The 22,395-nt window shown below is 35.4% G+C and overlaps 3 protein-coding genes across 8 annotated transcripts; all 3 read left to right on the top strand.

The window, feature by feature from the left end:
* The first annotated feature begins 1,957 nt into the window (after nucleotides 1–1,957).
* Nucleotides 1,958–11,002, top strand: LOC141343109 (leukocyte elastase inhibitor-like). Of its 2 annotated transcripts, none has more exons than XM_073847706.1 (7): nucleotides 1,958–1,994; nucleotides 7,752–7,928; nucleotides 9,056–9,223; nucleotides 9,303–9,420; nucleotides 9,545–9,687; nucleotides 9,975–10,142; nucleotides 10,461–11,002. In XM_073847706.1, the coding sequence occupies exons 2-7, from the start codon at nucleotides 7,761–7,763 to the stop codon at nucleotides 10,863–10,865; spliced, it is 1,170 nt and encodes a 389-aa protein (XP_073703807.1). In that variant the 5' UTR covers nucleotides 1,958–1,994; nucleotides 7,752–7,760; the 3' UTR covers nucleotides 10,866–11,002. The 2 variants fall into 2 exon arrangements, with proteins under 2 accessions (XP_073703807.1, XP_073703806.1); XM_073847705.1 differs by lacking the exon at nucleotides 1,958–1,994 and adding an exon at nucleotides 7,424–7,523.
* Nucleotides 2,194–5,377, top strand: LOC141343112 (leukocyte elastase inhibitor-like). Of its 5 annotated transcripts, XM_073847715.1 has the most exons (7): nucleotides 2,194–2,361; nucleotides 3,141–3,161; nucleotides 3,526–3,642; nucleotides 3,722–3,839; nucleotides 4,055–4,197; nucleotides 4,518–4,685; nucleotides 4,973–5,377. In XM_073847715.1, the coding sequence occupies exons 1-7, from the start codon at nucleotides 2,194–2,196 to the stop codon at nucleotides 5,375–5,377; spliced, it is 1,140 nt and encodes a 379-aa protein (XP_073703816.1). The 5 variants fall into 5 exon arrangements, with proteins under 5 accessions (XP_073703816.1, XP_073703812.1, XP_073703811.1 ...); XM_073847711.1 differs by lacking the exon at nucleotides 3,141–3,161 and having other exon boundaries at nucleotides 3,502–3,642; XM_073847710.1 differs by lacking the exon at nucleotides 3,141–3,161 and having other exon boundaries at nucleotides 3,475–3,642.
* Nucleotides 11,003–15,386: 4,384 nt separating the features above from the next.
* On the top strand, nucleotides 15,387–21,588 carry LOC141342333 (leukocyte elastase inhibitor-like). Its single transcript, XM_073846766.1, has 8 exons — nucleotides 15,387–15,515; nucleotides 15,754–15,930; nucleotides 18,134–18,292; nucleotides 18,386–18,544; nucleotides 18,623–18,740; nucleotides 18,872–19,014; nucleotides 19,115–19,282; nucleotides 21,046–21,588. Exons 2-8 carry the CDS (start codon nucleotides 15,763–15,765, stop codon nucleotides 21,448–21,450), a joined length of 1,320 nt encoding a protein of 439 aa, XP_073702867.1. The 5' UTR covers nucleotides 15,387–15,515; nucleotides 15,754–15,762; the 3' UTR covers nucleotides 21,451–21,588.
* The last annotated feature ends 807 nt before the right edge of the window (nucleotides 21,589–22,395 follow it).

Raw genomic sequence — 22,395 nt, 5'->3', positions numbered from 1 at the left:
GGCTTGTCCGGAGAAGAAAAGGTGAGCGCTACCATCAGTCCTGTGTCATGCCAACAGTAAAGCATCCTGAGACCATTCATGTGTGGGGTTGCTTCTCATTCAAGGGAGTGGGCTCACTCACAATTTAGCCCAAAAACACAGCCATGAATAAAGAATGGTACCAAAACACCCTCCAACAGCAACTTCTTCCAACAATCCAACAACAGTTTGGTGAAGAACAATGCATTTTCCAGCACGATGGAGCACCGTGCCATAAGGCAAAAGTGATAACTAAGTGGCTCGGGGACCAAAACGTTGAAATTTTGGGTCCATGGCCTGGAAACTCCCCAGATCTTAATCCCATTGAGAACTTGTGGTCAATCCTCAAGAGGCGGGTGGACAAGCAAAAACCCACTAATTCTGATAAACTCCAAGAAGTGATTATGAAAGAATGGGTTGCTATCAGTCAGGATTTGGCCCAGAAGTTGATTGAGAGCATGCCCAGTCGAATTGCAGAGGTCCTGAAAAAGAAGGGCCAACACTGCAAATACTGACTCTTTGCATAAATGTCATGTAATTGTCGATAAAAGCCTTTGAAACGTATGAAATGCTTGTAATTATATTTCAGTACATCACAGAAACAACTGAAACAAAGCAGCAAACTTTGTGAAAACTAATATTTGTGTCATTCTCAAAACTTTTGGACACGACTGTACTCCCAGTTCCCAGTTCTGACGTGACATAGCCTGCGAAACCACTATGACAGCACCTACGGGTGCGGTGTTTATGCAAGTGGTACACAGTGAAAAAATAGACTTTAGGACAATATAACGTTGCAAACAAATGAATAATAATGTAATAATAATACATGCGCTCAGGCAGTTTGGGGTGACTTGCCTGGAACACTACAAAGTCGCAAGTCGTGATTTACCAGCTCAAAATCCTGCCTGGAAAGCAGGATAAAACCCGAAGGAAAAGAAGAAAGACAACCGTGAAAATGTCGTGTTGTGCAGTGGGTACACGGCTAGTCTCGTAAGCTTGGCTAGTAACGTTATAACTTGGCTAATAAGTTATAGCGAACTATCCTACTGTCAATCACTAACGTTAGAATACACTTTTTGTACAGAAGAGGTATCCATGGACTTCAATAGTCCCGACTTGGTCCCTTCTGTCTTTTCCTACTCAACCCAGTGTGAAATAAACAAAAGCAATGCAAAACTTAAATATTAGAGGTCAATATTGTCTCTTTAGTTGCTAAGAGGAATTTAAATTGCAGGCATCAAAATTCAGAGAATTTATGGCAAGTAATGTCACATCGTGTCTTGTAAAAATAATTTCTTAGACATTGATCGTTTTTGTTATGTCTGCATTGTGTTGTGAAGCCTGTTGAGGCATGCTATATATACACATGTAATTTGCACTTGACTTGATTTGGGTACACGATTACCTCTATGGCAAACGGATCTGTCATCAGAGTTTCGCCTCTTGGTATTCTCTATACTCTTTGGTACAAGGGATTGGGGAAACATGTATTTTTCAGAGGGCGTGGCTTTCGTGTGACTTCTGACATCACCTGTGGATGAGGGCCACTCTCTATGGCTCTGGCTGCAACGAGCCCTACTTGCCTCTGATTGGCAAACAATGGAAATTTACTCAATCTAAGCCAATCATCGCGTTCTCAGTTACACCACGTTTACAAACACACCAATCATCATCACTGGTTATATGTCCCGCCCCGGCCCCGAGAACACACACACCCCCCATAGAAAGAGAGGTCCTTTGGCTGAGAGAAACGCTGTTTGCATGAAAACCGTTTCAGTGTTCTCAGTTAAAGTAACGCGCAGTGTATCGGCAGTAACAGTAGCGGCGTTGTAACGGGGGAAACAGTAATTCGTTTGATTACTCGTTACTGAAAAAAGTATCGCCGTTAGTAACACCGTTTATTTATAGCGCCGTCATTCCCATCACTGCCTCTGACACACGGGAAGCTTCTTCACTTCTGCTGAATACTATAGGTAAAGCTTTTAACTCTCTTCTCTGTTAGTTTGAAGTACGTTTATATAGTTTATAGTCTAATAGAACTAACAAATTAGTACATTTCAGATATGTGTAACTAAAACTACTAGACATGTGATGCTGTTTACAAAGGAAATGACAACAACTGATAATTTTTATGCTGATAATGCATCTCTCCTTTCTTGCTCAGCTTGTGAAATGGAGATTTTGTCTGCAGCAAACACACAGTTCTCTCTAAACCTATTTAAGAAGATCAATGAAGGAGATGCATCAAAAAATGTCTTCTACTCTCCAATCAGCATCTCCTCAGCTCTGGCCATGGTGTCACTCGGAGCAAAAGGAAACACAGCCGCACAGATGTTTAAGGTGATCTCACACAATCTGAATTACTACATACTTTAACTGAGAAAGAGTGACGAGACAGAAAATAGAGACGGAGGGAGAACAAGACCAGGAAGTGACTCAAGACTTTTGCACAAGAAATTTTTAAAGGAGCAGCTCACCCAGAAATTAACCAGTGGTTCTTATTTACTCATCCTCATGCAACTTGTGCATTATATTTCAAATATGCACTATATTTCCAAGCTGCAGTTATAGATTAATGTTTAGAGCATTCATTTAGAACTTCAGAACATTTATGTAAAATTGGTTTCACAATTTTTGGGTGTAGTTTGAGTTGATGTTGAGTTGAGGTTGAGATAAATCCTCTTACACTCTTAAAAATAAAGGTGCTTCACGATGCCATAGAATAACCATTTTTAATGTAAATGGTTCCATAAAGAACCTTTAACATCTGAAGAACCTTTCTGAACATCTGAAGAACCTTTCCTGTCCACAAAAGCTTCTTTGTGGCAAAAAAAGATTATAAAATATATTTTCAGATTATAAAAAGGTAAGAAAGTGATGGTCCTTTGTGGAACCAAACAATTTTTTTCTATGGCATTGCTGTAAAGAAACTTTTAAAGCACTTTGTGTATTTATAATAGCAGCAGAATTTATCTGACATCATTCATTCATTGAAATGTCATTGTTTGTAGTGCATCTTAAACTTATTTAAGAAATGGATTCACAAAAGATGTTAAAGTCAACAGAACAGTAAGATTTTTTTATTAGCCTCCACCCCACAGTCATTTTGACCTGAAAAGGGTTTGTTTTTCCCAAAAATGGTAGTTAATAATTAAAAGAAAACAACACTCTTAAAGATAAAGAGGCTTCAAGATTGCCATATAAGCAACTTTTTGTCTAAATGGTTTCATAAAGAACCTTTAACTTCTTTGTGGAAAGAAGGTTCTTCAGATTTTAAAAAGGTAACAAAACAGATGGTTCTTTAAATAACCTTTGACTGAAAAAAGGTTCTTCTATGGCATCGCTTTATTTTTAAGACTTGATCAAAATATTGAATCCAGTATTTGACAAAGCCAGTGATTTCTGACTGGGAATACTACAAGGGTTTAATTCTACCATAATAATGCTGTGTAGGTCCTGGGTTTTAACAATCCTGCTCAGCCTGCACCTGGACAACAAACTGAGGAGCAAATTCATTCCAGCTTCAACCAGCTCATGAGTGAACTGAACAAACCAGGAGTCCCGTATGCATTGAGTCTTGCCAACCGCCTCTACGGGGAGCAATCCTACCAGTTTGTTGAGGTTAGACTCAATACAAATAATTCTAGGTATGACAAGGTTCTGGAAATGATCTTGATTAAATAGGTTTGCTGTGTCACAGAAATTCCTTAATGATGCAAAAAGATACTATGAAGCCGGACTGGAGAAGGTGGACTTCATAAAGGAATCAGATGCTGTACGTGTCGACATCAACAAATGGGTGCAGAAAAACACTCAAGGTGAAACTTGAATTTATAGTAACTTTACACTCTTAAAAACATTTATTTGTAGTGCTTTCAGTTTCACATTTTTTAAATGCATGTAGATCTTGAGTTGATGTATTGCATGACATTTTTTTTAGGTCAAGAATTTAGAAATGTGAAACCCTTCTGGGCTGTTTCGAACAGTTGTATTCGAGTTCTTTGAGATACTGTAATAGTATTTGCTTTTGTAGAAAAGATCAAGGACTTGCTCCCGAACGGATCCATCAATGCATTGACGAGACTGGTCTTGGTGAACGCCATCTACTTCAAGGGGAACTGGGAGAAGAAATTCCCAAAGGATGCCACGGTAGATGGTCAGTTCAAGCTGAACAAGGTGTGATGTTCTTTACTCTAAAAAAAAAAAAAATAAATAAATAAAGGTTCCAAAAAGGCATTTTTATAGTGATGCCATAGAAGAACCATTTTTGGTTCACCAAAGAACCTTTCAGTTAACAATTCTTAAAAGAACCTTTTGAAGAATATTTTAAAGATCTATAAAGAACCTTCTCTGCATTTGAAAGGTTCCATGGATGTTCAAGGTTCTTCATGGAACCATCAATGCCAATAAATAACTATTATTTTTAAGTGTGTTGAATCAAAATATTTGAAATCAAATATTAGGATTTTTCATGTGTTTCCACTGATGCTTTGCAGATTCAAACTAAACCAGTGAAGATGATGCGACAGAACTCAATGTTTCCTCTGGCCTCAATACCAGAGATGGACAGTCAGGTTCTGGAGCTGCCGTATGTCGGGAAGAATCTCAGTATGTTGATCATCCTTCCTAACGAGATTCAAGACGAAACCACTGGCCTTCAGAAGGTGAGACAACACAGGTTGTGCTCCTAAAAAAACATCTTGGGTTCTCCAAGGAACCTTTTAGTGAACAGTTCTTAAAAGAAACATTGTTTCTTAGTGTAAAGAACTTCTAAAGAATCCTTTTCCACCATAAAGAAGCTTTTGTAGAATGGAAGGCTCCATAGATGTTATAGGTTCTTCACGGAACTAGAGGCCAATAAAGAATCTTTATTTTTAAGAATGCATGTGGCAAATACAAGTGCCAAGTTCTTGGTATTCAACATAAACATTAACATGACTTTCTTATCCAGCTTGAAAAGGCACTGACCTACGAGAAGCTCATGGAGTGGACCAAACCCAGAAAGATGCGTCAAGAAGAAGTTGAAGTATCTCTGCCCAGATTCAAGATGGAGCAAACCTATGACATGAAGAGTCTTCTGATCGGCATGGGAATGGAGGATGTGTTCGATGAAATGAAGGTGAATCTTTCAGACATGTCGCCCAACAACGACCTGGTGCTGACGAAGGTGATTCATAAAGCCTTCGTTGAAGTAAACGAGGAAGGAACCGAAGCGGCTGCAGCCACCGGCGTTGTTATGAGGTTACAGTGTCTGAGGATCCCACAGGTCTTTAACGCAGATCATCCGTTCCTCTTCTTCATCCGACACAATCCAACCAAGAGCATTCTGTTTTATGGACGCTACTGTTCTCCATGAGCGAGTCATGTGCTATGAGACCCTGCTAATCAATTAAACTTTTTATTGGCTAAAACTGATATGTTGTCTTTTACATTCGTACAATTTTAAGAATTTTTTATAAATAAATTATTATATAAGAATTTTTAGGTATACATTAATATGCAAACAGTGCACGCTGGTTAAAATGCTGTCCGACTTGCTTGACATGACGACACAGTTTAACCCTCATTGACTTACATTTAAATCTAAACACGCTGTGCATGAAAGGTTTTATTTTATTTAAGCTAGCTTTAAGAAAATAAATATGACTGTTCCTAAAATGAGATTTGATTATTAAGGGGAGAAACCGGTTGCAAAAAAAAAAAATGCTGTTTTGGGCTTTTTGGTTTTTCATGAAGTGCTTTTTCAGACGAGTGGAAAGAAAACATCAAAAAAAATACTGTTAAGTATTTATTTTTTTATAGCACTTTATCTGTTTGTGTCAATAGATTTCAGTTACAACACATTTTATTTAAGGCCGTTTTCTCAAAATGAGTTTTTTCTCCTACACTGAGCCACAAATCTCCACTTCAGTAGCACTTACACCAAACTTTACATTTGTATTCCTGTCTATATCCTGAAGGTTTTTACAGAGGGATTTGTTCATATATAATTTGCTTGATTTTGTACATTTTATTCCTCAAAAAAAAAAATAATTATGGAGTGACAAAATGAGATACCCCAAATTCCCTCTGTAAAAACTTTTGACTCTAATATGTCAATAAATAAATAAACAAGAATTTTGAAACTGACTCCATCCAGTGTTTAGATTTTTGTACTAAATGTATGCAAATTAGTGCATATTTCATTAAATAATGCCTTATTTGCATATTTAAACCTAACATTTTAGAAACTTGTAATACAAAAAATGTTTGCAATTATCAAAGTAATCAATCAACTGGGTAAGTAAGGTGATAACTATTAGTTAAATTTTTTTTTTACCCTATTCACCTGCAGTGTCTCGCCTTAAGTTTTTAAAAAAGGTAAATTATCTTTAAAATTTCACATTTGAGTCAGATTCAATCAGATATCAGTCAGTTATAGATGGCGCATCTTACCCACTGTCTCGGGTCAACTTACCCCAATCTGGGGCAAATTGAATCACTGGAACACTTTTTTATAGAAAAGTCATATTTTTAGAACCCTTTGTCATGGATACATTCTGAACATTTGAAATGACAGGAAACATCCTGAAATTACTTTAGCAACTTTCATTGCTCTTCTGCTTAATATTTCTTTACCTTGAGAACCACTTCAGAACAAAAATTTACAGATAATGTACTCACCCCCTTGTCATCCAAGATGTTCATGTCTTTCTTTCTTCAGTCGTAAGGAAATTATGTTTTTTGAGGAAAACATTGCAGGATTTCTCTCCATATAATGGACTTCTATGGTACCCCCGAGTTTGAACTTCCAAAATGCAGCTTCAAAGGGCTCTAGACAATCACAGCCGAGAAAAGAAGATCAGTTATTTTCTGAAAAGAATTACAATTTATATACTTTTTACCTCAAATAATCTGTGTAGAGATTAAATATTAATTAAGTATATAAATTGTAAATGTTTTTAGAAAATAACCGATCGATTCACTAGATAAGACCCTTTTTCCTCGTCTGGGATCGTGTAGAGCCCTTTGAAGCTGCATTTAAACAGCATTTTGGAAGTTCAAACTTGGGGACACCATAGAAATCCACTATATGGAGAGAAATCCTGAAATGTTTTCCTCAAAAAACATAATTTCTTTACCACAGTCTCATTAAATTGTTTCACTAGATAAGACCTTTCTTCCTCAGCCCTTTGAACCTGCATTTATGCTGCATTTTGGACAGCTGAGGAATTTTAGCTGAGGAAAAAAAAGTCAGCGTTCGTTTTTGTTTACGCAGATCACTGATAGTGTCAGATGTGGAAACATCCACCCTGACAACACTTTTTCACTCCTCCCCTCAACAGCCGCCCACATTCCCCTTCACATTCAACTCCAGCAAGCCTTTAGCTTGACAGGAAGGCTGGATTTGGTTTAGAGGCTGGGTTTTAGGGCGAGGCAACATTTATTAGATTGACACTCAGAAGAGAATTCATTCATCTTCAACACATGGGAAACTTCTTCACTTCTGCTGAATAATATAGGTAAAGCTTTTAATTCACTTCTCTGTTTGTTTGAAGTACTTTTATATAGTTTACAGTCTAATAAATCTAACAAGTTAGTACATTTTAGATCTGAATGTGTACATAATTCAACTACAAACTGCTACTGTTCTGATGTTAGAAATCTGACGAAAAGCATCCATGTTTCTTTGATGTTGTTTACATAGGAATTGTTATGCTGAAAATGCATCTCTTTTCTTTCTTGCTCAGCTTGTGAAAATGGATCCTTTGTCTGCAGCAAACACACAGTTCTCTCTAAACCTCTTCAAAAAGATCAGTGAAGGAGATGCATCAAAAAATGTCTTCTACTCTCCAATCAGCATCTCCTCAGCTCTGGCCATGGTGTCACTCGGAGCAAAAGGAAACACAGCCGCACAGATGTTTAAGGTGATCTCACACAATCTGAATTACTACATACTTTAACTGAGAAAGAGTGACGAGACAGAAAATAGAGACAGAGGGAGAACAAGACCAGGAAGTGACTCCAGACTTTTGCACAAGAAATTTTTAAAGGAACAGCTCACCCAGAAATTAGCACTAGTCATTAATGATTAATGTTCAGAGCATTAATTTAGAACTGTAGAACATTTATGTAAAATTGGTTTCACAAACAGGAAATCAATTCTGCTTGTTACTCAATGTGTGTAATTTGAATTGATGCCATAGAAGAGCCTTTTTTGTCTAAATGGTTCCATAAAGAACCTTTAACATCTAAAGAGCCTTTCTGTTTTACAAAGGGTTCTTTGTGGCGAAAGAAGGTTCTTCAGATTCTAAAAAGGTAAGAAAGAGATGTTTTTTTAAAGAACCTTTGCCAACCTTTGTTCTTTGTGGAACCAAAAATGGTTCTTCTATGGCATTGCTGTGAAGAACCTTTTGAAGCACCTTTATTTTTAAGAGTGTATTTATAATAGCAGCAGTATTTATCTGGCATCATCCATTCCTCAAAATGTCATTGTTTGTAGTGCATTTTAAACTTTCTAAGGGGTGTTTAAGAAATAGATTCACAAAAGATGTTAGAGTCATCAGAACAGTAAGATTTTTTATTAACCCCCCACAGTCATTTTGACCTAAAGAGGGTTTCTTTTTTCTTTTTCTTTTTAAAAATGGTAATTAATCTTATCCCATTAGACTAAAATGTATTATCTTTTCTCTCATAGTACATAACAACTTATTATAAATGATCATTTTTGCACTTTTTCCACAAATATTTTTTATTAAAAAAAAAGGAGCTGGAGCTCAGAACAATGATGCTTACATTCAATCAGCTCCAAAAAAAAGAAATACAAAACCTGTGCTAATTAAAATAAAACAACACTGTTGCTTTAGGATGCCATGGAATAACCTTTTATTTGGTCTAAATGGTTCCACAAAGAATAACCTTTGACTGAATGGTTCTTTGTGGAACCAAAAAAAAGGTTCTTCTATGGCATCGCTGTAAGCACCTTTATTTTTAGGAGTTGATAAAAAGATTGAATCCAGTATTTGTTTAATTCTACTATAATAATGCTGTGTAGGTCCTGGGTTTTAACAATCCTGCTCAGCCTGCACCTGGACAAAAAACTGAGGAGCAAATTCATTCCAGCTTCAACCAGCTCATGAGTGAACTGAACAAACCAGGAGTCCCGTATGCATTGAGTCTTGCCAACCGCCTCTACGGAGACCAATCCTACCAGTTTGTTGAGGTAAGACTCAATACAAATAATTCTAGGTTTGACAAGGTTCTGGAAATGATCTTGATTAAATAGGTTTGCTGTGTCACAGAAATTCCTTAATGATGCAAAAAGATACTATGAAGCCGGACTGGAGAAGGTGGACTTCATAAAGAAATCAGATGCTGCACGTGTCGACATCAACAAATGGGTGCAGAAAAACACTCAAGGTGAAACTTAGTTTGAATTGACAGTGATTTTACACTTTTAAAAACTACTGAATGACTCTTTGTAGGACAAATTTAGAAATGTGAAAGATTCTTTGAGATACTATAATAGTATTTGCTTTTGTAGAAAAGATCAAGGACTTGCTCCCGAGCGGATCCATCAATGCATTGACGAGACTGGTCTTGGTGAACGCCATCTACTTCAAGGGAAACTGGGAGAAGAAATTCCCAATGGATGCCACCGGAGATGGACAATTCAAGCTGAACAAGGTGAGATTTCATGTTCTTCACTCTTAAAAATAAAGGTTCCAAAAGGTGTTTTTATAGTGATGCAATTGAAGAACCTTTTTTGATTCCCCAAAGAACCTTTCAGTAAACAGTTCTTAAAAGAACCTTTTGAAGAATATTTTAAAGATCTATAAAGAACCTTCTCTGCATTTGAAAGGTTCCATGGATGTTCAAGGTTCTTCATGGAACCATCAATGCCAATAAATTACTGTTATTGTTGAGTGTTGTTGACTCAAAATATATGAAGTGTTTCCACTGATGCTTTGCAGACTCAAACTAAACCAGTGAAGATGATGCGACAGAACTCAAAGTTTCCTATGGCCTCAATACCAGAGATGGACAGTCAGGTTCTGGAGCTGCCGTATGTCGGGAAGAATCTCAGTATGTTGATCATCCTTCCTAATGAGATTCAAGACGAAACCACTGGCCTTCAGAAGGTAAATCACAAAAAATAAATAAATAAATAAATCACCTTGGGTTCTCCAAGGAACCTTTCAGTGAACAGTTCTTAAAACAAACATTGTTTCTTAGTGTGAATAACTTCTAAAGAATCATTTTCCACCATTTTGTGGAATAGAAAGGTTCCAAGGATGTTATAGGTCAATAAAGAAATTTAATTTCTAAAGAATTTTTAAGAATGCATGTGGATTGTTGTATCATTATTTCTAAGTGGCAAATACAAGTGGCAATTATTTGTATTCATGTTGGTTTCATATGGTTTTAAAAACCCACATTGACATGACTTTCTTATCCAGCTTGAAAAGGCACTGACCTACGAGAAGCTCATGGAGTGGACCAAACCTGAAGTGATGCATCAAGAAGAAGTTGAAGTATCTCTGCCCAGATTCAAGATGGAGCAAACCTATGACATGAAGAGTCTTCTGATCGGCATGGAAATGGAGGATGTTTTCGATGAAATGAAGGTGAATCTTTCAGGCATGTCGCCCAACAACGACCTGGTGCTGACGAAGGTGATTCATAAAGCCTTTGTTGAAGTAAACGAGGAAGGAACCGAAGCGGCTGCAGCCACCGGAGTCGTTGTGACAGTATTGTGTCTGAGGATCCCACAGGTCTTTAACGCAGATCATCCGTTCCTCTTCTTCATCCGACACAATCCAACCAAGAACATTCTGTTTTATGGACGCTACTGTTCTCCATGAGCGAGTGATGTGCTATTAGACCCTTCTAATCTTAACCTTTTTATTGAATAAAACTGATATGTTGTCTTTTACATTCGTACAATTTTAAGAATTGTTTGTGTTTTTCAATATTACTGAATAAATGTTGCTGAAAGCTTTTTATGGGTGAGCTTTCGTTCTCGAGAAGCTCTTGGGGTGGACCAAACCCAGCAAGATGTTTCAACAGTTCAAGTATCTCTGTCCAAATTTAAGATGGATGAAACCTATGGCATGGCACAGGTTTGGTGCATAAAATATGCCTTTGACCTGCAGAAAAAGGTGAATCTTTCAGGCCTGTTGCTGTCGGTGGTGATTCATAAAGCCTTTGTTGAAATAAATGAGGAACGAACCAAAGCAGTCAATTGCAAAAAATTATTTAAATGAGCAAATACTTAAGATCCAAGGATTTATTTATTGCAGTGATTAAGATGTTATTTATATAATATATATATATATATATATATTCCAGGATGACAGTGTCAAGACTGGCCATGCTCCAATTGTGAAATTATGGTTCAATGAGCATGAGGAATCATTTTTGTGTATGAACTGGTTAACCCTTGATACAATTGAGTAACTTTTAATCATTAGTCAAAAGTGTTAAAACCAAAACCTGAAATATTTTACAGGAACATGTAGCTTCAATTTAAAACTAAATATCTGGAAGTGCAACAGTGTGATTTCATCATCTCTTTACAGTGAAATCGTGCATTTACAAACCTCACACAGTCACTCCCAGGCTACTCACAAGTTATTTTACCTTTATTTTAAAGCAGGTGGTGATTTCACAACAGCGTCAGCCTGACTGTAAATGAACACGTTGACTACTGTATATAATCTAAATGATATATACACTGCTGCTCAAAAGTTTGGGATCAATAAGATTTTAAAAGCTTTTTAAAGGAGACTTTCTGCTCATCAAGGCTGTGTTTATTTGATTAAAAATACAGAAAAAAAATGTTATATTGTGAAATGTTTATGCAATTTAAAGTAGCGGTCTTCTATTTTAATGTACTTTAAAATATAATTTATTCCTGTGATGCAAAGCTGAATTTTCAGCATCATTACTCCAGTCTTTAGTGTCAAATAATCCTTCAGAAATCATTCTAATATGCTCATTTATTATCAGCGTTGAAAACATTTTTTTTTGGAACTTGTGATACTTTTTTCAGGAATCTTTAATAAATAAAACATTAAAAAGAAGAGTATGTATTTAAAATAGACAACTTTTGTAATAATAAACACCACATTCAATGTTTGGCATCAGTAATTTTCTTCTTTCTTTCTCTCTTTAAAAGAAATTTATATTTTTATTCAGCAAGGATGTGTAAAATTGATAATAAAAAAAGTTATAGTAAAGGCTTACATTGTAAGAAAATATTTCTATTTTGAATAAATGCTGTTCTTATTAACGTTTTATTCAAAGGATTCTGAAAAAATTATCACAGATTCCAAAAAAATATTATGCAGCACAACTGTTTCCAGCATTGATAATAGAAGTAATAAATCATAATATTAATATTAAATCTTAATATTAGACTGATTTCTGAAGGACCATGTGACACTGAAGACTGGAGTAATGGCTTTGCATCACAGAAATAAATTTTATTTTAAAGTTTAATTAAGAAAAAAAAATAATTGCGATAATATTTCATAATATTACTTTTTTCTGTATTTTTGTTAAAATAAATTGAACTTTGATGAGCATAAGAGACTTGAGCCACAAACTGCTGCAAAACTACTGGAAATCCATTAATCAAAGGTGTGGGAAGAAATTCTCTAAGCCAAAACCTGAAATCTTTCGCATCTTGTGGTTTCCAGGCTCATAACTGACATTCTTTCAACTTCAAATGAAAACAATGCACTTGGCACAAAACCAAAGACAAAGTGCAAAGTGACACCAGCCCTACTGCATGATGGTGAAAGCGTGTTTGTACACTTGTGTCTTCATAGAGTCACACCCAGAATGACTCACAGTTCTGACTTGTTTTACCTTTATGTTAAAGCAGGTAAGTTACTTCACAATGGAGAGCCAAAGGAGTTGTATGGCTTTAGGCTATATGAATAAGAGCAAGTATGAACATTGCCACACTTTAACCCACAATCGAATGGGAAAACACTTCAATACTAAAACTTATTTGAGAATTGAATCATGCACAGAAATGATCACCACCATGTGCATTAAGGTTTATTTATTTTTTATAAATAAATTATTATATAAGAATTTTTAGGTATACATTAATATGCAAACAGTGCACGCTGGTTAAAATGCTGTCCGACTTGCTTGACATGACGACACAGTTTAACCCTCACTGACTTACATTTAAATCTAAACACGCTGTGCATGAAAGGTTTTATTTTATTTAAGCTAGCTTTAAGAAAATAAATATGACTGGTCGTAAAATGAGATTTGATTATTAAGGGGAATTATTAAACCGGTTATTAAACCGGTTGCAAAAATGCTGTTTTTTTTTTTTCATGGACCTATCAAGTTTGAGATTTTGGGCTTTTTTGTTTTTTCATTAAGAGCTTTTTCAGACTAGTGGAAAGAAAACATCCAAAAAAATACTGTTAAGTATTTCTCTTTTTGTATCACTTTATCTATTTGTGTCAATAAATTTCAGTTACAATGCTGATTTTTTAAGGCCTTTTCCTCAAAATGATTTTTTTTCTCCTAGACTGAGCCATAAATGTCCACTTCAGTAGCACTTACACACACCAAACTTTACATTTGTATTCCTGTCTATATCCTGAAGGTTTTTACAGAGGGATTTGTTCATATATAATTTGCTTGATTTTGTACATTTTATTCCTCAAGAAAATGGTAAATATAAAAAAAAGAAAGATTTAATTATGTTGTGACGAAATGAGATACCCCAAATTCCCTCTGTAAAAACTTTTGTCTCTAATATGTCAAAAAATAAAAATAAATAAACAAGAATTTTGAAACTGACTCCATCCAGTGTTTAGATTTTTGTACTATAAATGTATGCAAATTAGTGCATATTTCATGAAATAATGCCTCATTTGCATATTTAAACCTAACATTTTAGAAACTTGCAATTATCAAAGTAATCAATCAACTGGGTAAGGTGATAACTATTAGTTAATTTTTTTTTTACCCTATTCACCTGCAGTGTCTCGCCTTAAGTTTTTAAAAAAGGTAAATTATCTTAGAATTTATATATATATATATATATATATATATATATATATATATATATATATATATATATTTTTTTTTTTTTTTTTTTTTTAGAATCATATTTTTAGAACCCTTTGTCGTGGATACATTCTGAACATTTGAAATGACAGGAAACATCCTGAAATTACTTTAGCAACTTTCATTGCTCTTCTGCTTAATTTTTCTTTACCTTGAGAACCACTTCAGAACAAAAAGTTACAGATAATGTACTCACCCCCTTGTCATCCAAAATGTATGTCTTTCTTTCTGCAATTGTAAGGAAATTATGTTTTTTGAGGAAAACATTTCAGGATTTCTCTCCATATAATGGACTTCTATGGTACCCCCAAGTGTGAACTTCCAAAATGCAGCTTCAAAGGGCTCTAGACAATCACAGCCGAGGAAAGAAGAGTCTTATCTAGCAAAACGATCAGTTATTTTCTGAAAAGAATTACAATTTATATACTTTTTACCTCAAATAATCTGTGTAGAGATTAAATATTAATTAAGTATATAAATTGTAAATGTTTTTAGAAAATAACCGATCGTTTCACTAGATAAGACCCTTTTTCCTCGTCTGGGATCGTGTAGAGCCCTTTGAAGCTGCATTTAAACGGCATTTTGGAAGTTCAAACTTGGGGACACCATAGAAATCCACAATATGGAGAGAAATCCTGAAATGTTTTCCTCAAAAAACATAATTTCTTTACCACAGTCTCATTAAATTGTTTCACTAGATAAGACCTTTCTTCCTCAGCCCTTTGAACCTGCATTTAAATTGCATTTTGGACATTTAAACTCAGGGGCATCATAGAAGTCCACTATATACAATTTCCTTACGAGTGAAGAAAGAGAGACATGAACATCTTGGATGACAAGGGGGTGAGTACATTATCTGTAATATCTGTTCTCTTAAAAGTCTTTCTTGGTTATGCAAACAATAAAGAAATGTTACCTTTGAATGTTTTTAAAACATTCTGAAACAACTAGTTACATTTAAAACCCAACTAAAATGGTCCATAATATTGTTGTGCTACTATTTTGAGAACATTGTTAAAGACTAGATGACTTTGCAAGAACATTCTATTAAATTTACTGGACGAACGTTCGTTCATTCCATTGAGAGAACCTTAGTAAAACATGTTCAGTGAACATTCTCTATTAGATGAGAAAAAAAAAGTCAGCGTTCGTCTTTGTTTACGCAGATCACTGATAGTGTCAGATGTGGAAACATCCACCCTGACAACACTTTTCACTCCTCCCCTCAACAGCCGCCCACATTCCCCTTCACATTCAACTCCAGCAAGCCTTTAGTTTGACAGGAAGGCTGGATTTGGTTTAGAGGCTGGGTTTTAGGGCGAGGCAACATTTATTAGTTTGACACTCAGAAGAGAATTCATTCATCTCAGACACACGGGAAACTTCTTCACTTCTGCTGAATACTATAGGTAAAGCTTTTAATCCACTTCTCTGTTTGTTTGAAGTACTTTTATATAGTTTACTAGAACTAACAAGTTAGTACATTTTAGATTTGAATGTGTACATAATTCAACTACAAACTACTACGCTACTGTTCTGATGTTAGAAATCTGACGTAAAGCATCCATGTTTCTTTGATAAAACATGTGATGTTGTTTACATAGGAATTGTTATGCTGAAAATGCATCTCTTTTCTTTCTTGCTCAGCTTGTGAAAATGGAGATTTTGTCTGCAGCAAACACACAGTTCTCTCTAAACCTCTTCAAAAAGATCAGTGAAGGAGATGCATCAAAAAATGTCTTCTACTCTCCAATCAGCATCTCCTCAGCTCTGGCCATGGTGTCACTCGGAGCAAAAGGAAACACAGCCGCACAGATGTTTAAGGTGATCTCACACAATCTGAAATACTACATACTTTAACTGAGAGAGAGAGAGTGTTGACAAAGTGTGAAAAGACAGAGGAAGAAAAAGACCAGGAAGTGATGTAAGACTTTTGCACAAAAGATTTTTGAAAGGAACAGCTCATGCAGAAATTAACACTGGTTATTATATACTCATCTTCACAACAGTGTTGCAGCTTGTGCGTTATATTTCACATATGCACTAACTGTTATGGATTAATATTCAGTGGGCATTATTTGTGAAACACTGACTTGTAAGCAAAACCTATGTAACAATGATTACTTAAACAAGAAGTTCATTCCGCTCGTTACTAAATGAGTGTAATTTGCAATATAGGCATTGCATAAACAAACAAGTTGCCAGATATTTTCCACTTATTTATAGTGGTGGCCAAAATGATGAAAATGGTTTTAACTCAGTTATTTTTATCTTTTGCTGTAGTGTGTCAGTAGGAAATATCAGTTTACATTTTCAATAATCTAGTGAGATTTTTGTTTGCACGAAGAGTCTGGCAACAGCCAGTGCTCCACACAGAGATCTGATTTTATCATCATCCAGTCTGTCTGGAATGAAACAGAACAAAGACAGACTAAATCCAGAAGAACTGGGGCAACGTCTTCAGATGCTTCAAGAAACCTACCTGCAAAGCTACCTGAAAAACGATGCACAAGTGTACCTCTAAATGCAATCAATGGCCACACCAAATGTTGATTTAATTTAAATAATATAAGTTAATTGATAAAGAAAATCTATTTATGACATGGTTTTTCACAGCATATTCATTTTATAGCATTTCAAGTGCCTAAACCTTTGAAAAGTACTGTAGCTTTGAAAGAAGTTTTCATGAAGCATCTTAGAGACATTGCCACAGTTCTTCTGGATTTAGTCTGTCTCAGTTTGTTCTGTTTCTTCATGTCATTCCAGACGGACTGGATGTAATTTCACCACTGTATAGTTAATCAATGGCCTTAGGTTGCGAATCAACAAAAAATGTTTTAGTGTCTTTAAACATTTTCTTGTTTCTAGTGCATTTTACACTTTCTAAAGGGTATTTAAGAAATAGATTCACAATAGATTAGTTATCAGTTTTAGGGTTGCAAAAAATACATGTAAAAATGATTACTTAAACAAGAAGTTCATTCTGCTTGGTACTCATTGTGTGTAATCCGAGTTTTAAATATTGCATAAACAAAAAGTTGCCATATTTCCACTTATTTACAGTGGTGACCAAAATGATAAGAACACTAGTATTTTCACCAGTTAAAAATGGTTTTAAGTCAGTTATTTCAGTCTTTTTTTAGTGTGAGAGTAGGAAATATCAGTTTACATTTTCAAACCTTCATTTTGCCATTAATTGTAATAATCCAGTGAGGTTTTTGTTTGCACGAGGAGTCTGAAAACAGCCAGTGCTCCACAGAGATTTGATCTCATCATTATCCAGTCTGTCTGAAATGACACGAAGAAACAGAACAAACTGAGACAAACGAAATCCAGAAGAACTGTGAAAAGCTAGTGTTACAATAGTATTGTATTTCCAATACTATTGGCCATCACTGTATAGTTAATCAATGGCCTAAGGATGCAACTCAACAAAAAATTTATTTGATCCTTTAAAAATGTAATTGTTTCTAGTGCATTTTAAACTTTCTAAAGGGTTTTTTATAAAACGCATTTATAATAGATTAGTCATCAGATTTAGGGTTGCAAAAAAATGGAACATTTCCCGTAAATTTTGGAAACATTCCAGATTTTTTTGGAATCTTCCAGGGATTTTTGGAAAGTTACCAGAAAATGTTTTCACCCTTTTGGAACCCCAATCAGAATAGCAGCCATTTTGTCCCATAAAGGACTTCTTTTTGCCCAAAATACTAGTTAAATGTTATCACATCAGACCTTAATGTATTGGCTTTGCTCACACAGGGTATAACAATTTGAAAATTAATGGTCAAAAAGTACAGTCAACCTACAAAAAATATATTTCTCATGCTATATTGTCACCAAATCTTGGTTTCAATCTTTTTTTTAAACTTGCTTTCTTTCAATTAGCACAGGTTTTGTATTTCTATACAAAAAGATTGAATCCAAGATTTGGTGATGATACAGCATAATGAGAGATTTACAAGCAAGTTTTGAGTCGAATATTAAAAGTGTTTTATTCTGCCATTCTACCAATGATGTTCTGTAGGTCCTGTGTTTTACCAATCCTCCCAAACCTGCTGATGCTGCGACTTCAGCATCTTATCAACAAGCCCAGAAGCCCCAGATAATGTGTGGCGTCAAGAGTCAACATGGACCGTCAATGATGCAACAAACACAGAAATTTGAGCTACCTCCTGAACTTAAGGTTTAGTATGAGTATTTAAATGAAATGCCAAACTCATGACTTTATGATAGCAATAACAGCTGTATGTGACTAAATTTGATATTGTTAATGCAGAAGCAGAAGCAGGCTCAGCTTGCATCTGGACAAAAGACAGAGGAGCAAATTCATTCCAGCTTCAACAAGCTCATGAGTGAACTGAATAAACCAGGAATCCTGTATACATTGAGTGTCGCCAACCGCCTCTACGGAGACCAATCCTACCAGTTTGTTGAGGTAAGACTCGATACAAATAATTCAAGGTTTTCTATGGTATTAAAGTACAAGGTTCTAAAAATGTCTGCTGTGTTACAGAAATTCCTCAATGATGCAAAAAGATACTATGAAGCCGGACTGGAGAAGGTGGACTTCATAAAGAAATCAGACGCTTCCCGTGTCGACATCAACAAATGGGTGGAGAAAAAAACACAAGGTTAAAATCTTAATTTTAAAAAGCTTTAGGTTTAGCTTTTTTATATGTAGATCTTAAGTTGATTTGTGACTCTTTGTAGGGTTAAAAAAAAAAAAAATCTTTGAGATGCTATTATTATATTTGCTTTCCAGGAAAGATCAAGGACTTGCTCCAAAAGGGATCCATCGATTCGATGACGAGACTGGTCTTGGTGAACGCCATCTACTTCAAGGGGAACTGGGAGAGGAAATTCCCAAAGGAAAATACCGGAGATGGGCAGTTTAAGCTGAACAAGGTGAGATTTCATGCTCTTGTTGAATACGTGAAAATATGTGAAATTAAGTTTGAGCAGGTTTGACATTTGTTTCCAAATTGATTCCATTGATGCATGGCAGACTCAGACTAAACCAGTAAAGATGATGAGTCAAAAGGCAGAGTTTCCAGTGGTCTTCATCCCAGAGATGAACAGTCAGGTTCTGGAGCTGCCGTATGTCGGGAAGAGTCTCAGTATGTTGATCATCCTTCCTAATGAGATTCAAGACGAAACCACCGGCCTTCAGAAGGTGAGAAACAGGTTCTGCTCCCAAAGAAACATCTTGGGTTCCCCAAAGAACCTTTCCTTGAACAGTTCTGAAAAGAACTATGTTTTCTTAGTGTGAAGAACCCTTTTCCACCATAAAGAACCTCTTGTGGAATGGAAAGGTTCCAAGGATGATGAAGGTTCTTTGTGAAACCATGAAAGCCAATATGGATTGCCGATTCATTATTTCTTAAAGGAGACATTCACTTTTTTTCACAAAAAATTACAGATAATTTTACTCACCCCCTTGTCATCCAAGATGTTCATGTGTTTCTTTTTTCAGTCGTGAAGAAATTGTTTTTCTTTTATATTTCAGGATTTTTCTCCATATAGTGAACTTCTATGGTGCCCCGAGTTTGAACTTCCAAAATGCAGTTTAAATGCAGCTTCAAAGGGCTCTTAATGATCCCAGCCAAGGAATAAGGGTCTTATTTAGAAATGATAGGTTATTTTCAAAAAAAAAAAATTAAAAAAAATTCTATACTTTTTAACGTCAAATACTTGTCCTGCCTAGCTCTGCGTGAGTTCTGTGTATTCCGGCTCATGACAGGGTAGGTTGAAAAACTCCCATCTTAAAGGGTGTTTAATCTTCTTTGCATGTTCACTTTGTAAACACTGGGTTGGTACTTCTGCAGCGATGTAGATTTTGAAGTTGGAGGAGAAAATGGTTTGGGAGTTTTGAGACATACCCTAACTGTTTTAAACGGAGTTCATGCAGAGCTAGACAAAACGAGCATTTGAGGTTAAAAAGTATATAAATCATCAATTATTTTAGAAAATAACTGATCGTCTTGCTAGATAAGACTCTTCTTCCTCAGCTGGGATCGTTTAGAGCTTTTGAAGCTGCATTTAAACTGCATTTGTGACCCTGGACCACAAAACCAGTCTTAAGTCGCTGGGGTATATTTGTAGCAATAGCCAAAAATACATTGTATGGGTCAAATTTATTGATTTTTCTTTTATGCCAAAAATCATTAGGAAATTAAGTAAAGATCATGTTCCATGAAGATTTTTTTGTAAAATTCCTACTGTAAATATATCAAAATGTAATTTTTGATTAGTAATATGCATTGTTAAGAACTTAATTTGGACAACTTTAAGGGTGATTTTCACAGTATTTAGATTTTTTTGCACCCTCAGATTCCAGATTTTCAAATAGATGTATCTCGGCTAAATATTGTCCTATCCTAACAAACCATATATCAATAGAAAGCTTATTGATTGAGCTTTCATATGATGTATACATCTCAGTTTTGTAAAATTTTACCTTATGACTGGTTTTGTGGTCCAGGGTCACATTTTGGAAGTTCAAACTCAGGGGCAGTCCATTATATGGAGAGAAATCCTGAAAAGTTTTCCTCAAAAAACAATTTCTTTACAACTGAAGAAAGAGAGACATGAACATCTTAGATGACAAGAGGGGGAGTAAATTATCTGTAAATTTTTGTTCTGGAAGTCAACTTTTCCTTTAAGAAATAATGGCACGACAATTCATATTGGACAATCCTTTATGGTTTTATGAAGAACCTTCAACATCCTTGGAACCTTTCCATTCCACAAAAGGTTCTTTACGGTGGAAAAGGGTTCTTCCGACGTTCTTCACACTAAGAAAAAAAATGTTCTTTTAAGAACTGTTCATATGTGGATTGTTATTTCTTAGTGGCAAATACAAGTGCCAAGTTCTAAGTATTTACGTTGATTTCATATGGTTTTCAAAACACACATTAACATGACTTTCTTATCCAGCTCGAAAAGGCTCTGACCTACGAGAAGCTCATGGAGTGGACCAAACCTGAAGTCATGCGTAAACAAGAAGTTCAAGTATCTCTGCCCAGATTCAAGATGGAGCAAACCTATGACATGAAGAGTCTTCTGATCAGCATGGGAATGGAGGATGTGTTCGATGAAATGAAGGTGAATCTTTCAGGCATGTCGCCCAACAACAACCTGGTGGTGTCGAAGGTGATTCATAAAGCCTTCGTTGAAGTAAACGAGGAAGGAACCGAAGCGGCTGCAGCCACCGGAGTCGTTGTGATGAACCGGTGTCTGAGGATCCCACAGGTCTTTAACGCAGATCATCCGTTCCTCTTCTTCATCCGACACAATCCAACCAAGAGCATTCTGTTTTATGGACGCTTCTGTTCTCCTTGAGCGAGTCATGTGCTATGAGACCCTTTTAGCTCAGGACAACTACTGTTTTAGAGTCTTCAGCTAGATGCTTTACTGAAATAATGTGCATTAGACATTATAAAGATTTAACCTTTCAATAAAGCATTAAAAATTCCATAACTTTTGTTATAAATCACCCCTAACCTGAACATTAAACTTAGAAATAATGAAGCTAAAGATTTACATGCAAAGTACAAACTTGTTTTTATGCACAAGATAAAATGTATCATTCTTAACCAGTTTAAAATTGAAGATAATATATGCATTATAGTTGTTCTGGTGCACCTATTGTTGATAATTCAGCGACTTGCATGGTTTCTTGTATCATATGCAATCAAATGCATCAGTTTGCACTTGTTGTTTTCTGCACTAAACAAGGCTTATATAAGTCAATTTATTTTCTGCCAAAGCAGTTTTGTTACAAATGAACTTTGATCATTTAGGCATGGTGTATTAAACTAAAATAAAACAAAACAAAACAGACATAGGAGGAAAATAAATGACCACTGTAGTTGGGAAAAAAGCATATATTTTTTAAATGTCACTCTGATGCGTTTTAAATCAATTAAACTTTTTATCGGCTAAAAATTGGTTCAGTATAAGTCTTTTACATTTCTACCATTTCAAGAATACCATCAAGGTACCATCAAGAAATGTTTGTAACAATACTGAATAAATGTTGCTGAAAATCCTACAATAAGCAAGTTATTAGGCTGATTTCAGGAAAAAGGGTTGGGGCAAGTTGCTACATTTACTTAATACAATCGATTACTGCAATTTATGTATTGATTTGAGGTTAATTGTTGTCATGTTTTGCTGAAAACCCATGAAGAAAAGCAACTAAACAATAGAACTCAAAGATCAGCTCAAAACTTAGATCAGAGAAGTATGTGATTTAAGATGTTTGACTCTCAAACTGATCTGGCA

This window comes from Garra rufa, chromosome 9 (assembly GCF_049309525.1).
Source record: "Garra rufa chromosome 9, GarRuf1.0, whole genome shotgun sequence".
NCBI lineage: Eukaryota > Metazoa > Chordata > Actinopteri > Cypriniformes > Cyprinidae > Garra > Garra rufa.
This window is presented reverse-complemented; position numbering and strand designations above follow the sequence as displayed.

Excerpts from the sequence above, each read along its gene's own strand:
- LOC141342333 (XM_073846766.1), top strand. The coding sequence starts at position 15,763 with ATGGAGATTTTGTCTGCAGCAAACACACAGTTCTCTCTAAACCTCTTC. Across the intron at positions 15,931-18,133 it reads CAGCCGCACAGATGTTTAAG|GTCCTGTGTTTTACCAATCC; the intron begins GTGATCTCACAC and ends GATGTTCTGTAG. Across the intron at positions 18,293-18,385 it reads AGCTACCTCCTGAACTTAAG|AAGCAGAAGCAGGCTCAGCT; the intron begins GTTTAGTATGAG and ends TTGTTAATGCAG.
- LOC141343112 (XM_073847710.1), top strand. The coding sequence starts at position 2,194 with ATGGAGATTTTGTCTGCAGCAAACACACAGTTCTCTCTAAACCTATTT. Across the intron at positions 3,643-3,721 it reads AATCCTACCAGTTTGTTGAG|AAATTCCTTAATGATGCAAA; the intron begins GTTAGACTCAAT and ends GCTGTGTCACAG. Across the intron at positions 4,686-4,972 it reads AAACCACTGGCCTTCAGAAG|CTTGAAAAGGCACTGACCTA; the intron begins GTGAGACAACAC and ends TTTCTTATCCAG.
- LOC141343109 (XM_073847706.1), top strand. The coding sequence starts at position 7,761 with ATGGATCCTTTGTCTGCAGCAAACACACAGTTCTCTCTAAACCTCTTC. Across the intron at positions 7,929-9,055 it reads CAGCCGCACAGATGTTTAAG|GTCCTGGGTTTTAACAATCC; the intron begins GTGATCTCACAC and ends AATGCTGTGTAG. Across the intron at positions 9,688-9,974 it reads GACAATTCAAGCTGAACAAG|ACTCAAACTAAACCAGTGAA; the intron begins GTGAGATTTCAT and ends GATGCTTTGCAG.